This window comes from Vombatus ursinus, unplaced genomic scaffold (genome assembly GCF_900497805.2).
Source record: "Vombatus ursinus unplaced genomic scaffold, bare-nosed wombat genome assembly UNPS02014801.1, whole genome shotgun sequence".
Taxonomy (NCBI): Eukaryota; Metazoa; Chordata; class Mammalia; order Diprotodontia; family Vombatidae; genus Vombatus; species Vombatus ursinus.
The window spans coordinates 8,600,778-8,616,277 of NW_020954579.1; the positions used below are offsets into that span (position 1 = coordinate 8,600,778).

General features: G+C 40.1%; 1 protein-coding gene across 1 annotated transcript in view; it reads right to left on the reverse strand.

Moving 5' to 3' along the window:
* Positions 1 to 15,500, reverse strand: part of LOC114050915 (leucine-rich repeat-containing protein 37A2-like) — a 77,755-nt gene that overhangs the window by 17,878 nt on the left and 44,377 nt on the right. The window contains exons 9-11 of the mRNA XM_027872964.1: positions 13,399 to 13,489; positions 11,766 to 12,390; positions 11,108 to 11,212 (exon numbers count right to left, since the gene is read on the reverse strand). Coding sequence (XP_027728765.1) covers positions 11,108 to 11,212; positions 11,766 to 12,390; positions 13,399 to 13,489 — 821 coding nt within the window. The remainder of the gene's footprint in view (positions 1 to 11,107; positions 11,213 to 11,765; positions 12,391 to 13,398; positions 13,490 to 15,500) is intronic.

The window sequence follows — 15,500 nt, forward strand, 5'->3', positions numbered from 1 at the left end:
ATCAATGGTACCAGGTTTCAAAAGCTATTTTTACTGTGAGTAATTATTTCTTCCAAGACCATATAATTGAACACTGCCTACTTCAAAATTGTAGGGCAGGGTGTGTGTGTGTGTGTGTGTGTGTGTGTGTGTGTGTGTGTGTGTGAAAGAGAGAGAGAGAGAGAGAGAGAGAGAGTGTGCGAGCTCATGAGAGCCCACAAGCCTGGCTGACTACAGGTTAGTGTGGGAAGTCTACATGCAATGGATAGCCTACAGGAATCTACCTCACAAAAGGCTAAGAAAGATGGCGTTAGGAAGGTTTTGGTGAAGACATCTTAAGTTCTTAGAGTGCTTTTTCCTAAGTAGGTAAAAAAAAAAATGAAAGTTTTCTGAAGTTCTTAGGGATCAGTGAGGTGGAATGTCAAGGAAGAGAAACTAGTGACAAACCCCAGCAAAACTCAAAAGACACTGAAAGTCTGACATTGTTTGAAAGCCCTGCCATCTAGGATTCCAACCTAATTATCTGGCTGCCTATGACACAGTCTCAATTCCAGTTTTTCTGAGCCAAATGAGCATTTCTTGAGCTTAACAGAAATTTGCTGCAGCTGATAACCGTGGAAGCAGCAAAGAATCAAAACATCTCAGATTTGGAAGGGATTTCAGAGATCACCAAATCCAACCCATTTCTGAACAAGAATCCATGTTACACCATGCCTAACAAATGGGCATCTATCCTCTGATTGAAACCTCCAGTGAGGGGGAACCCAATACCTCCTGAGGCAGTCCATTATATTCCTGGACAGCTCTATAGGAAACTTTTCCTTACCCTTGCTCCTAGTTTCTGTCCTCTGGGTCAAGCATGAGTCTAATGTTTCTTCCAAATGATAGACCTTCAGATACATGAAAGACAGATCTCACTCCCTTGCTACATCTTTTAGACCAAGCATCTCCAATTCTTTCAGTTAATCCTTGTCTCCAGTCCTCCTCTACCTTAGCTGCCTATCTCTGGATGTGCTTCAACTTACCAGTGTGTCCATTCCAAAATGAAGAATCCAGAATTGACCACACTATTCCAGCTGGGGTCTGATTAAGGGAGGCTAAGTGGGATCATCCACTCCTTAGTACTGGATGTTATACTTCTCCTAAAGTAGGTTCACATTAGGTTTTGTTTTGTTTTAATGCCATGTCATGCTGTTCATTGAACCTCCAATCTAATAAGATCTTCAGATCTTTTTCAGACAAACTACTGTCTCTGCCTCCCCTTACCTTGTACTTATGAAGTTGATTTTGATAACTGAAGTATAAAACTTTATATTTCTCTCTATCGAATTTAATTTTAGCCTGTTGAAATCTTTTTGGATCTTGATTCTGGCATTTAACATGTCAATTATCTTGCGCAATTTTGTGTCATCTGAAAATTTAATAAGTATGCCTTCTACTACTTCATTAAGTCACTGATACAAATGTGGGATAGCAGGAGGGCAATGACACATCTTTGGGGCACCGCACATTAGAGACTTTCCTCCCAACTGGCATTGAGCTATCAGTCACTATTCTCCATATGCAGTCATTCAACTAGTTCCAAATGCACCTAATTATATAATCATCTAGCCCAAATCTCTTCATCTTGCCCACAAAGATAGAATGAGAGATTTAGTTAAATGCTTTGCTGAAATCTAGGCCAACTGTGCCTATTGCATTCTCTTTATTTAGCAGTTGATTATCTATCCAAAAATAAATGTGCTAAGTCTGAGGTGATCTCCTCTTAATGAAGTCTTATTGGCTCTTAGTTATCATTGCTTCTCTTCTAATTTCTCATAGACCATCTGCTTAGTAATACATTCTAGAATTTTGCAGTTGAAGGCAAGTTCACAGATTCCATTCTCTCTCTTTTAAAGAAAAGCAGGAAATTTTCTCATCTCTGGTCTTTGGGCACTTCTCCCATTCTATACATTCCTTTGTGGATCATTGATGTTTCATCAGTCACACAGGTCAGCTCTTTCAGTAGCTTATGACACTGTGTCTGATTATGATGACTTTGCAGGAGCAAATGGATGCCCTCTTATCACATCTTCCCTGATCTTGGACTTCAGCTCTAACTCCCTCTAAACCATTTTCCCTGTAGTTTTCTTAGTCTAAGGGTCATTCTTTTTTAGTAGAGAAAGCAGAAGCAACATGACTTGAGTAGTACTGAATTCTTTTCTAACACCTGTTAAAACATCCCATCCACCCTATCTCATCCTATCCCCTTTGGATGATCTTCTGTTCACTACCCTTTCTTCCCCTCCCAAAGGCTTTCATTCATTCATTGTTACCCCAAGTTCATACTACGCCTTTTTTTTAACACTCAAAGTACTTTAAACATTTTCTTTAAACATCACTTTAAACATTTCCTTTTCTTTTGTCTTTTCTTTACTCTTCTATACATGTATTTTAAAAATCTGAGCTGGTTAGTGAATTCCTTTCGCATTCACTTCAGTTTCTTTATTTTATTTTATTTCTTTTAGGCAATTGGGGTTAAGTGACTTGCCCAGGGTCACACAGCTAGTAAGTATCAAGCGTTTGGTCAGAGGCCGGAATTGAACTCAGGTCCTCCTGACTTCAGAGCCGGTTCTCTTATCCACTCCGCCGTCTAGCTGCCCCCACTTCAGTTTCTTTATTGTTTGATTTTTGGTGGGGGTGTCCAGGCAATTGGGGTTAAATGACTTGCCCAGAGTCACACAGCTAGTGTTATGTGTCTGAGATCAGATTTGAACTCAGGTCCTCCTGACTTCAGGGCCAGTGCTTTATCCACCGCACCACCTAGCTATCCCCACTTCAGCTTCTTTAGACCCTTCCCTCCCACCACCCCTCCCTTTCTTTCTTATTGGGATTGTTTTGGATTACATTAGAATTTCATTCTGTCTCTTGTCCCTCTCAGACTGACTTTCCTTGTAGAATCCTTTGGACCTGGAACCTTACCTATCCTTTTTCTGAGCTCTTTAAAATTTGCTCATCCAAAATCTAAGGTGTGTGTCAAATAGCTTGGCTTTCTATTTCTTTTCTATTATGAATTTGAAGACGCAGTGGCCAATTTCCTTCAAAGTTCCCCTCATTTCTATTTGAGAATTTACTTTCTCCTTGTTGGTCAGAAGCACAAAAGAAGTTTCCCTTGTTGTTTCCTCCACCTTTGAAGAATGAAATCACTATTAAGTTACTTGGAAAAAATATCCACAAGGACTTATCACCTGCTTTGCTTTTAGTGATGAGTAAGCTATAATAGATGTCAGAATAGAGGAAGTTCCACTACTACATCATACTACATCACTACTATTTTATAACTCCCACTCAGGTTTGGAATCTGTTTACTGAACTTATTGTCCACTTCTTTTTGTACAGGTGGTCTGCGCATCTCAAAACAATATCATTTCTGTTTCTTCCTCTGTTGCTCTTCACCAAATTCTCCCCAACACGTTCCTCCCCTCCCTACTCTTGGTTTCTGTATTTCCTTACATAAGCATATTTTCCTAATATACAATGCTACTATACCCATCATGTTTATCTACCACTTCCTTCAGAGGCAGTATGATATAGTGGATAGAGCATTGGACTTGGTGGTCAAGAAGAGATGAATTCAAACTCTGCCTCCAATTCTTACTAGTTGGGATCCCGGACAAGTCGCTCAATCTTTCTAAACTTCAGTTTCTTTATCTGTAAAACAGGCGTAACCCAATCGGTAACACTTACCTCCCAGTGTTGTGGTAAGGATCAATGAGATCACATATATAAAAGCATTATACACAGTCCAGTTAGTATTCCCTTTGCTAAATCTCCTTCGATAGCCATATGCCAATCATGACTCCTGTCCTACCAAGTCTCAGTATTTTAAGGTAGAGCTCGCCTCCTTGCATTTGAATCTCTAGTTCATCGTGCTTAGCCGTATCCTGTGCGTTTTTGTACAGACTTTGAGTCCATTGTTGTTATTGTGTCACTTCAGTCATGCCTGACTCTTTGTGATCCCATCTGGGGTTTTCCTGGCAAAGATACTGGAGTGGTTTGCCTTTTCCTTCTCTAGCTCATTTACACACGAGGAAACTGAGGCAAACAGGGTTAAGTGACTTGCCCAGGGTCACACAGCTAGTAAGTGGCAGAGGCCAGATTTTAACTCATCCAGCACTTTGTCTGTGTTCTTGGTTAGTGCTTCCTAAGGAGTAACTGGCTCTCTCCACTGAGAGTCTTTTTTCCCTCTGTTGTGCCTTCTATTCTCTCTACTATCTGGCTGGACAAGATATATGTGGGCAGTTTTCTCCTTCTCTTCCATTTTAAGTTGAAGGTCCTCTGGATCATATTTATACAACTTTGGGCAAATATGTTTTTATCAGACCTCATTAGGTGCACTCTATCCCTGGTCAAGGGCACATTATTCTTGTGTTTTAAGCCATGGTCCAGCCATCCAAATCAATATTTTAGACATCATATTAGCCAACCATATAATGGCCCTATAATTGCTTGGCCTCATCAACCTCTTCAACTCCCGCAATCTGCTCCTTCACTCTACCTCAGCCACAGACAAAGATGTTCATGCTCTTGATCTGATCATTGCCCAGAAGTGTTCTGCCTCCACAATCCATAACTCTGACCATAATTTCCTGTCCTTCCATCTCTCCCTGTGCTCCACTTCTCCTAAACCTACTTTCCATCTTCACCATGACACTGAGTTCATTAAAATTTTGTATTATTCAATATCAGTTGGGTCTTGACTATTGAATGCCAATCTTTTTACTCTTCCCTAATTGGCTGGAGCTCTATTGCACTCCCATAGCATCTGTTCTAAGACGGCTTTTCCCTCCTCAATCCATTTATACAACTTTCTCTCTGTAGAAGACCTCACTTCACAAAAATTGAGGCAATTTTTGGAAGCTCCCTTTTCTCCCCAATTCCACACTTTAAATGACCTCAAAACAATATTGGCATTCTTTCTTCCTGTACACAGATCTTGGTGAATGAGATAGCCCTTGTCCTTGCTAATACTAACTCACTTCTGGTCTTGATCCTGTCCCCTCCTCTCTCCACCAGGAGCTTGCCTCATTGATCATCTCCCTCTCTCATCCTAATTTTCAATCTCTCCTCCAGACTCCTTCTCTGCTGTCCAGGTCTTCCTCGTCTTTATTTGGGTTAAGAATGGCTCATTACATTCTCATATGCCCTCCTCCTTTTCCCCTTCCCAAACTGGGGAAAAACAATTTATAACTTTGGCTCATATCTAAGGTATCCCTAAGAGGGTGAGGGTGTACTCAATGTATATTAGGAATCAGCCATAGAGACATTATATAATAGTAACTAAAAAGCAAGTAAGATCAGCGTCAAAGGGCCATTTGACATAAATTAGCTGTGTGGCTCTGAGAAGGTCAGTTTATCTCTCATCATTCTAGGTGAATCTCCTGAAGAGAAGGTGCCAACCTTGTCAGAAGAAATTTCCACACCCAAGAGTTCACTATGCCAATGGACTCTCAGGCCACTTCCCTATCCCTAAACAACAAAAAAAAATGCTACTCTGATAGAACATTTGAAACAGGATACAATTAACTCACGGCTACTGTTATACTCCCTTGGCAAGTTGAGACTTCAATATCAGACTACAAAGCAGCAAGACTGCATTTGACATTTCAGTTCAGCTCTGCAATGATCCCACAATTCCCTCCAGGTCCATATCTTCTGGGAAGTCTGGCCACTGATTAAGGGCCTCCCCCTGTCAGGAGTCTTCTTCTCCAATGCAAAAATTCCCTTTGCCACCTGTCAGCTCTGACCAAGGAACCCAAGATCTCTGGACTTTGCAAATGCTGACATTTATCACAGGATTACTATTTTGTCATTTACGCTTAGGAAAGAAATAAAACAAGAGGCAGTCAGTTGCTCAGGCTCAGGCTTTGGCGAGCTTATGGTATAGCCTGTCATGACTGACAGAATCAAAGGTCTTGGTCAGGGCCACGAATGTTGTATACAGAGCTCTGTTCAGCTCCTGGCATTTCTCCGGGAGCTGTTGGGCAGCAAACACCATATTGACTGTTCCTCGGCCCTTTCTGAAGCCACACGGGCTGTCAGGTAGATGGCTATCTGCCAGGTGAAGGAACAACCTATTAAGGAGGACTTTGGAAAGAATCTTGCTGGCAATGACTAAGAGAGAGATGACCCCTCTCCCCACACCCTGTGATTGTCACACAACAACTATTTCCTTTTTCTTCATAGAAATGGACAATGGAGGCATCCTTGAACTCCTGGGGAATGACCTCCTCATGCCATATAACCTGGAAGATTTCGGTCAGCTTTCGTATGAGCAGTGAACCCCCTGCCTTGTAAATCTCAGCTGGAATAGAATCAGCACCAGGTGTTTCGTCACACAAGAGGAGCCTAATGGCATTCTAAACCTCTTCTTCAGTTGGAAGTTTAGCTAGGGATGGATTGACTTCAACCTGAGGTCTGTGGTCAATAGCTTCCACACTGGTTGATGATGGTCTGTTGAGAATGCTATGGCAGTGTTTAGCTCATCTCTCGTCTCTCCAGTATTATGTCCTTATCACTAATCAACGTGGCTCCAACAGTGCTGAGTAGTTGAGATGCACCATAGGTTTTTGGCCCATAAATAGCCTTCAGGGCATCATAAAAGCACTTGTTACTATCAGCATAAAACTGAATTTCAACTGCCTTCTTACTGATCCAAGAATCCTGCATCTCTCTAAGCTTTGCTTGTACTTTACTTTTGGTGGAGCTAAATGCTGCCTTCTTAGAGATGAATGAACTATCCTGCTGGTAAACCTATGGAGTTCTTGTATTTTTGTCTAGCAACCTCTGAATTCTCTCATAATTTTTGTCAAACCAGTCTTGATGTTTGCAAGTGTTCTAACCCAGATAAGTAAATGTGGTGCTCTAAAACCAAATCTCTGAAAGCTGCTCACTCCTTTTCTGCTTCAATGTTGGCAATCATGTATTGGTTCAACTTACCCTCCCCCTTAGCAACAATCTATTTGCTGGGAGAAGTCCCCTAATATATTGATATTAGGCCTTCTGGTAGTCATCCCGACTTGGGGGCCTCCGCTTTTGTTGAATGAGAACGTTTAGCTTGGAGAGGAGAAGTCTATGAATGGTTGAGCACTCTGCACCACGCATCACCTTCATCAGTCTTGAATCCTGTCTGTTTTTTCTCCCTACAGTGACATGGTCTATTAAATGCAAATGTTTGCTCTGAGGACGCATCCATGAAGTTTTGCTGTGTTTAGGTAAACAGAAGACAGTGCTGGTGATGAGAAGGTCATGAGATGCAAAAGTCATCAGTAGTAAGTGACCACTGCCATTGCTGTTTCCAACTTTATTCGTCCCAAGGACTCCCTGCCATGTCTGATAGTGTGTGCCTACTCTGGCATTAAAGTCACACAAAATTATAAGCTTGTCTTCTTTTGACACATTGATTATGAGGGTCTCTGGCTCTTCATAAATTTTTTTTCTCTGACCTTATCAGGGCTTATCATTGTGGGAGCATATGCACTGATGGTAGTATGGTGCCACTTAGCTAGTAAGAAGACATATGGTGCCTAACTGGCAGCCTCCTTGGATGCAGCCCTTTGGGTGACAAAGTGTGATTCTAGTGAGGTAGAGGATGATGACCTTTCTCTATCCCAACAGAATGGTAGTGGAAGTCATTGCTCAGCGTATGGACTGTGGACTCAACCAATAGGGCTCATCCCAGGAGAGTCCTGGCTGCTGTGCTTGACTTTAGTATATGATCTTGTGAGTACTGAGATGATCCTGGAAGGCCTGCAAGTACTGGCAGCAAGGGCAGCCTCTAACAGGGTGATTGCACTTGTAGCAGCAGCAGTAGGGTCAGTCTTTTGACAAAGAAAGCAACAGTTTCCGAGGCTGCCAGAATGAAGATCAAGCATGGCCATTTGATCAGACAACTGCCTAATAGCCAGAAAAAAATGTGAAATGGCTAATTAGCATTCCTGTAAAAACTATTTCATGTCCTAAGGAGGCTGGAATACGAATGTCCCAGTGGACTCTACTGTCAGTACTAAGTTACCGAATTCTGTTTTTATCCTGTAAAGAGGCTGGTAGATCTGCCACTTCTTGGGTGACTTTGGGTAGGTTACTGACTCTTTGGGGCCTCAGTTGCCTCATCTATAAAATGAAAGGGCTAGACCCCTCCTATCCTCATCTGTGAAATGGGGATAATGATTGCACCACCTCAAAGGGTTGTTGTGAGGATAAAATGAGATCATATCTGTGCTTTGCAAACCTTATTTGGAGTGCTCTATGAATGCTAAAATCATTCCCCATCATATTGGGCTATATTTGGAGTTAGTGGCAGGAATGGGGAACAAAGGGGCTGTGGCAGAGTCTTCCAGCTTCCACCTTTTCCCCAAATGCCAACTCCATTGATCTGCAGGGCAGACCTTGAAAATTTTGGGGACCTGAGGTAAGCCCATTGCCTCAGACCCATATAGTCTCTTTCTATTTGTTGGCATGTAGCCCCTCTCTGTTTAGATAGGTTTGTTTGTTTGCTTTCAGAGGAGGAGGGTGATGCAAGTGGACAGTCAGAAACTTATCAGAAGTAAAAGATTTTTGTTGTTTTGTTTTAACCCTAAGTCAGGCAGAGGCTAGGGACAGGAACATCAATCCTGTTAGTAGGAGAAGACATTCAAAGACAGATTAAATGTATTTTGATTCTATCAACCAAAAAGCAATTATTAATCAGCTAAGATATGCCAGGCCTTGAGCCAAGCACTGGGGTTACAAAGATAAAAAGAAAATTCTCCTTCCTTAAGGAATTCTATTGATGGAAACAACATGTACATATGTAAGTATATGCAAAATGCATGCAAAGTAAATACAAGGTAATTTTAGGGGCAAAGTATTTGCAGTTAGGGCTATCAGGAGAGGGCATGTATAAACTGATCTTTGAAGAAAACTAGGGATTGTAAGAGTAGGTAAGGAGGCTGTGCATTCCAGGCATGATGGATAGATTTTGGACCTGGTGCTACGAATCAGAAAGCTAACCAGTTTCTATTCTAATGTTGAGGACAGCTGTTTTTCTCCAATCCTCAACAACTAGGTGTGTAAGTATTGGCCTTCCTCACTAAAAAGAGCTAAAGCTTAACACCCCACCCCCATGCTCCCTCAGGAGGGAGAGGGAGGAGGAACAGAAGGGGAAGAAGACAGAGCCAATTTTCCTCCTATGAGTAGGAGGGAGCACCTTTGCTGATATCTGTAGCTGAGGCCCAATAGGTGGCAAGCAGTAATACCAAACTGCCTAGTTTGGGAATATCCAAGCCAGAGTACCCAATGTTCAGAGTAGCTGGGGCAAAATGGTGCCTTGGACAGGGGGTATGCCCAAAGATCAGAAACAGTGACCTCACCAGAAGATATTGGCAATCCTTCAGTATCACAGATAATGAATTGCCTCCCCGCGTGTGTGTGTATGCGTGTGCTACTCCACATATTCAGACAAGGACCACGAAAAGCTCTCTGCAAAGGTATTCTCCATTTATGATGCCTATTGTATGGTCACTCTTCCTGCAGACAATGTATGTATTTGTGGGAGAGGGCGCCACAGGTTTATGGAGGGAATATTCTACTTTTCTTACTATGTCATTTTTTAATGCTATCCAAGGAATATTCAATTTTTCTGAATGAATTCCTCCTCAGGTTGACTAGTAAAAGTAAACATATAGTGAAATTTTAGTTTTCAGTGGTTGTGAACCCCCAGAAAACCTACTCTGTGCTAGTTTTTCTGGGAATCTCAGGAATGAGAGGGAGTGCCTTAGTTGCAGTGGTGTGTTGTACCTCGCTTGTATGACTAGGGAGAGTGGATTGCTAAATTTTCAGTGTGACCATTTACACCTCAAAAATGGGCAAAAGCTACAAATCAGGCATTGATTTGTTGTTTTGTTGCTTGTCTAGACTTAAGAGGACCTGAGTTCAAATTTGGCCTCAGACACTTGATACTTACTAGCTGTGTGACCCTGGGCAAGTAACTGAACCCCAATTGCCTTACCAAAAAAAAAAATGCAGCTTTTACTAAAAAGTATGTTGTGGGTATTTTTTTTCTTCTTCTGGAAAGCTGGTTGTTAAACATTTATCAACACATCCCTGCCTAGTTGCTACATTAGTTACTGACTTCAGATGTAAAAACAGTCAGACCACCTAGTGTAGACAGGATTTTTGATCTTAATTACTTCAGATCTGAGTACCAGAATTTTCTAATTTCTTTACTTCTCTTTTCTAATAGTACATTTCAAGATATATTACACAAATCTCACTCAAAGCTTATATGAAGGAAGCCTTTACAAACTTAAATAACCACAATTTACTTCCACACTGGAGGTTGTTTCTGCTAAAAATTCTGAGCTGAAGTTTATAATTAAATTGATTTTATCAGTGAGGCCTGGCAAGAGAAAAGGAGCCCTCTAAGGCGTGAAAAACATTGTCATGACAAAGCCCTCTTGGCAATGGTGCAGCCCTACTCTGGAAAGACCATTACTTTGAATCATTCAGATTCCCAAATCTAAGGCAAAGGGAGCAGAAGGTTTTCAGAAAAACTTCAAAAGACTCTACCAATATAGGAGTTACTATAGCAATTCAAAGAGGATATCCAGAGTGTGAAGTACAGGGAATTTGTGTGTGATGACCTGGGCACAAACTGAGAATGACCTATCTTTCCATTTGATGCCACCTCAAGTGCCAACTTCCCCTCTTTCCTCCATCAGCAACAACAGTCCTCTATCCCTTCCTCCGGGCTTGCCTTTGCTGGCCTTGGCTTCTGGTCTCACCAGCACACTATTCCTCTACTTCTTCCCTCCTATGGCTAACTTTTGAGGCCTTTCCTCAGGTTCCTTCCAGTCCCCCACATAACCTCTGACTTTTAGAGGCTGAATACCCCATTTAGCCATATTGGGTTCTTGCTTCAATTCTAAGGGAGTGCAATGCCACTTCCAAAGTTCCTGGCATAAACAGATAGTACCCAGAAATTCCCAATTCCTCCTAGGTACAAGAAGGTATGAGTGCCCATAACAGTTTTGATTTCTAGTGACTGGGTTCTGAGGCATTATAAAAACAGCATATATTTTGGAACCTTTGAATAAAGTACTTTTCTTACCTCAATGAGACAAATCACGGCAATAATGATCATTACCACTACTGTCACTGATATGGACAAGAGAAGTTTGTTGTTATAGCCAAATTCTGGAATGTCTTCTTTCAGCTATGAAAAAAAGAGCACTTTTTAAAAAAAACAAATAGAACAAAAAATGAATGTCAATTTCAAAAAAAAAAAAAAAAATATATATATATATATATATATATATATATAGTATATATAATATACTATATATATATATACATACACATATATATTGGATCCTGTCCAATTTACCTTCTAGATCTTTTGGTTTCTTCTTGAATATGTGTTCATGAGAAATTCCTTATGAGATCTTACTTCCAATGTGCAATATATGTACTGTTCATATTTGTTACTTTTTATACTTACCCTGGGATTAACATTCTTATTTTATAAATGAGCAAACTAGGACATTCACTACCTTTTTCAGGGTTACTCAGCTCTGTAAAATTATGGGACTGGACTACATACTCTCTAATGTCCTTTCTAATTCTTATATTCCGTAATTCTAATTCACAACCATGACCACCCACCTGCTCTTTAAATCATCAATCAACTCTAGCTGTCTTAGAACTCTACTATTATTTTTTTTAAATGGACAGAAAAATGGTATCTACATTTCAGATGACAAATTTACCTCTTCTGTTTGTAACTGGACTAGGACCTTTTGCAGGGTGGTATTGTCATCGAGATCTGTCTCATGTTTCCAGGGATCCGAATTGTGATATGCAGTTGACTGTTTCCTCTTTTCTTGCTCACTGAGCCGTTTCATCAGGAGACTTGTTCTTGAAATGAGCTTGGCACAGGCCAGTTGCACCTTAGGCTCTGAGCAATACTTTTCTAAAGTTCGGACAACATGGGAAACTAGGCTTCTCATTGCACTGTTGGGGATGAGGCGCTCTAACTGCTTGTTCAGTTCAATTTCAAACGAGTCAGCTGAAGCCGATAAATTAAAAAAGGAGTTGCCATTGGACTTAGGTAGAAATATAATATTGCCTTGATCTCTCCAGTGTGTTTTGCTGGTTTGTTGAACAGTTGGCAAAGAATTGTCTAAAGTGAATTTTTTCTTCCGTTTGGAAGAAGTAGTAGTATTTTCCAAAGTGGTGCTTCTCATAGGGGGTGTTTCAGGAGCCTTTGCTAGGCTGGTCATTTTGGAAGCCTTGCTGGAGATACTTCTTTCTGGAGAAAATGAAATAACTTTTTTAGAAGGATTATTTATAAGGCTTCTTATTTCTGTAAAAACAGGATTTTCAAGTAACCATCTATTTTGTGAAAGTTTATTTTTCATCTGCTGGCTCTCCTTAGCCTCAGGGAATATATTGGCTTTGCGGGGTTTTGCTTTATAGAACAAATGATTTTTATTAGAATCTATGACTGGAATATGATCTTTTTGAAATGTTGTTCCAATTTCATGTTTTTCTTTTTGTCCCTTATATCTAAGCCTTTTGTTTACATTTTTTGAAGCAGAAATTGGATATTTTAAACCATCCGGCTTGCTCCTGTCCTCTAATGAGGCTGCCAAAGGACTGGCGGTTGAAGGAATGCCTCCATGATGCCAGCTTGGTTTCCTTAGCCTCCTCATGGCCTGCCCTGAAGCTCTTGTCCTTCCTTTGGCAATGTTTTCCAGAGAAGATCTGACACTTTCTGAATTCCCCTGAATGCTCTCCTGGTCAGTCCCTTCAGAATGCTTTTTTTTCATGCTCTTCCTGTTCCTGCTGACCTTCCCCACTTCTCCTAGCTTTACTTTTTCGCAAAAGCGTCCCTTGCAGGCATCCACTCCCGGGGCCACTGCCTTCCTGCTGCTGCTGGCTGGGGGCTGGTTGCATTTCCCAGGAGTCTCGCCACACTTCCTGCTCTTTTCCAGGAGGAAGGTTTTCCATTTCTTTTGAAGTGTTGGATGTTTGGCTTTGACAATTTTTTCATGCTTGTTTTTATAATACATTTTTTCTCGAAGATAGGCTTCTAGCAAATTTGTCACAAAGTAAAGTTTCTTTAATTCAATTTCATCAGTAAAATCGATCCGTATTGGGCCAAAAGAGGACCACGATGTTTTAGTCATTGAAGGACCTGAAGTTTTTTCTCTATTTCGCAACTGGGTATTAAGAAGTCTAATAAATGGGAATAATTTCAATTCTACATTTTTTACTTTTCCCCTTAGGAGTTTTGGCAACAAATACTTTGCTGCATCAAGAAGATCAATTTCGCCATTAGAACTTAATTGTTCATTTATCAAATTTAAGGTATCACTATCTATATATGCTCTCCCAGGCTGTAGGCTTAGTTCAGTACTTGTAATATTTTTTCTGGATTGAAATGTTTTTATGAACTCTTCTTGTATATGGTCTATGGATTCTTTTTGATCTGTCAAGAAACAAGAGATTAATTTATGAAATGAAAAGCCAGTGCATGAATTTGGAACTCGAAACTAAAGAAGGGGAAAACAAGGAATGTGAAAAATTGTTTTTACATGTAATTGGGGGAAAATAAAATAATAAACAAAACAAGACAAGAAAGGTCAGTGCATGCATAGTACTGATTGGTGAGGGTAGAGAACTCTATTTGCTCTCCCTGGTGGGTTAGAAAACTATAGCAGCAACGCTCCTGCTTTGGGACTCCTTTTAGCCTTTGGATCCCTGCCTTGTGCAGGGTTTTTACCCCTCAGCATGAGGAGAAGCAACTTACATTTTAAAAGTTAATTTTAGGGCTAGCTAGGTGGCACAGTGGATAGAGAGCCTGGAGTCTGGAAGACCTGAGTTCAAATTTGGCCTCAGACACTTGACACTTACTAAGTTGTATGACCTTGGGCAAGTCACTTAACCCCAATTAAAGAAAAAAAGCTAACTTTAAATTGGGTAGAGGTTTTGTCAGCTATTTTTTTTTTAAGATATGGTATTCTGAGAAAGGAATATTCCTTCTGAAAGAGATAAAGGAGAATTATATTTTGTTCATTTCTGGGTGTTATACTTTAGGACATTGATCATCCAGAGACAGGCAACCTGGATGGTTAAAGGTTTCATTTTGTGATACATCAAGATCATTTGAAGGAAACAAAGATGTTTAGCCTAGAGAAGAAAACACTAATGAAGTAGATGATAGCTGTCTTGAAGTATTTGAAAGACTGTTATATGGAAAAGGGATTATATTTATGTCACTTAACCCCAATGGGCAGAACTATGATCAAAGAGTAAACATTACAAAAAGGCAAATTTAAGCTCAATAGTGGGGGTAGTCTGGGTAGAGTTGAGTCTCTTTGTCCAAGAGTGACATAATCAGAGTCTCATAACCAGACCCTCATTAGAATAGGCCTACCTCTTATTATATTATTCATTCTATGATTGTTAACCAATCAGAACTGATTTCTGCCTTTGGGAACATCCAATCTTCCAAGGGTATAAAAACATTGGGAATGGGGGGGGGGGAGAGAGAAGGTTTATTTTTAGTTTCAGAGAGTGCCACTGACCTTAATTAATAAACTGATTATTAATTACCCAGAAATTATGTCTTGGACTTTTCATTCCTCATATCAAGCACTTTGGATACAAAGATATAAATGACACAGTTCCTCTATAGCAGGAGATATGACACATATAAAAATAAGAATAAGGCATGGAGTGAAGGGGCAAAAGAAATATCCATTCAAAATGCTTTTGGAATAACTGAGAAGGGCAAGAACACCTTTCACTGAGGAAGGCCACATGGAGAAAGTAGAGTATTAAGTATTCTCCTCAAGGATAGGGATTGTTTCTTCTTTCTTTTTAAAAATTCACGTCATTTAGCACAGTGTTTTGTATATACCAAGTACTTAACAAATATTAGTTGAATTTCAACTTAATTGAGCTAAGCCCCAAAACAGAGGGTTTTATCCTGGGCTTCATGAGCTTAGATTTTTTTTTTTGATAACTACTTCAATATAATTAGTTTTCTTTATAATCCTCTGTATTTTATTTTATGCATTTAAAAATTATATTCCAAGAAGGGCTCCCTAGGCTTCACTAGACTGCCAAAATGTTCCATGGCACAAAAAAGGTTAAGACCTTCTAGAATTTATGAATACATGAAGCTTGGTTATGGTATGTCAAATTCAGGGAACAGCTATTTTCTCTGGAATATAAAGTGTATGAAGAGCAGTCATGTGAAATATGACTGGAATAGTAGGTTGCATCCAGATTGTAGAGTGCCTTAAATGGAAAGGTAAGAAGTCTGAAGTTTACCCTAGCAAGGGTTCTTAACCTGGAGTCTATGAACTTATTTTTTAAAAAATATTTTGACAACTATTTCAATATAATTGTTTTTTTGTAAGCCCATGCATTCATGCATTTTAAAACATTGTTTTATATATTGCCAAAGGTGTCTATGACACACACAAAAAAAT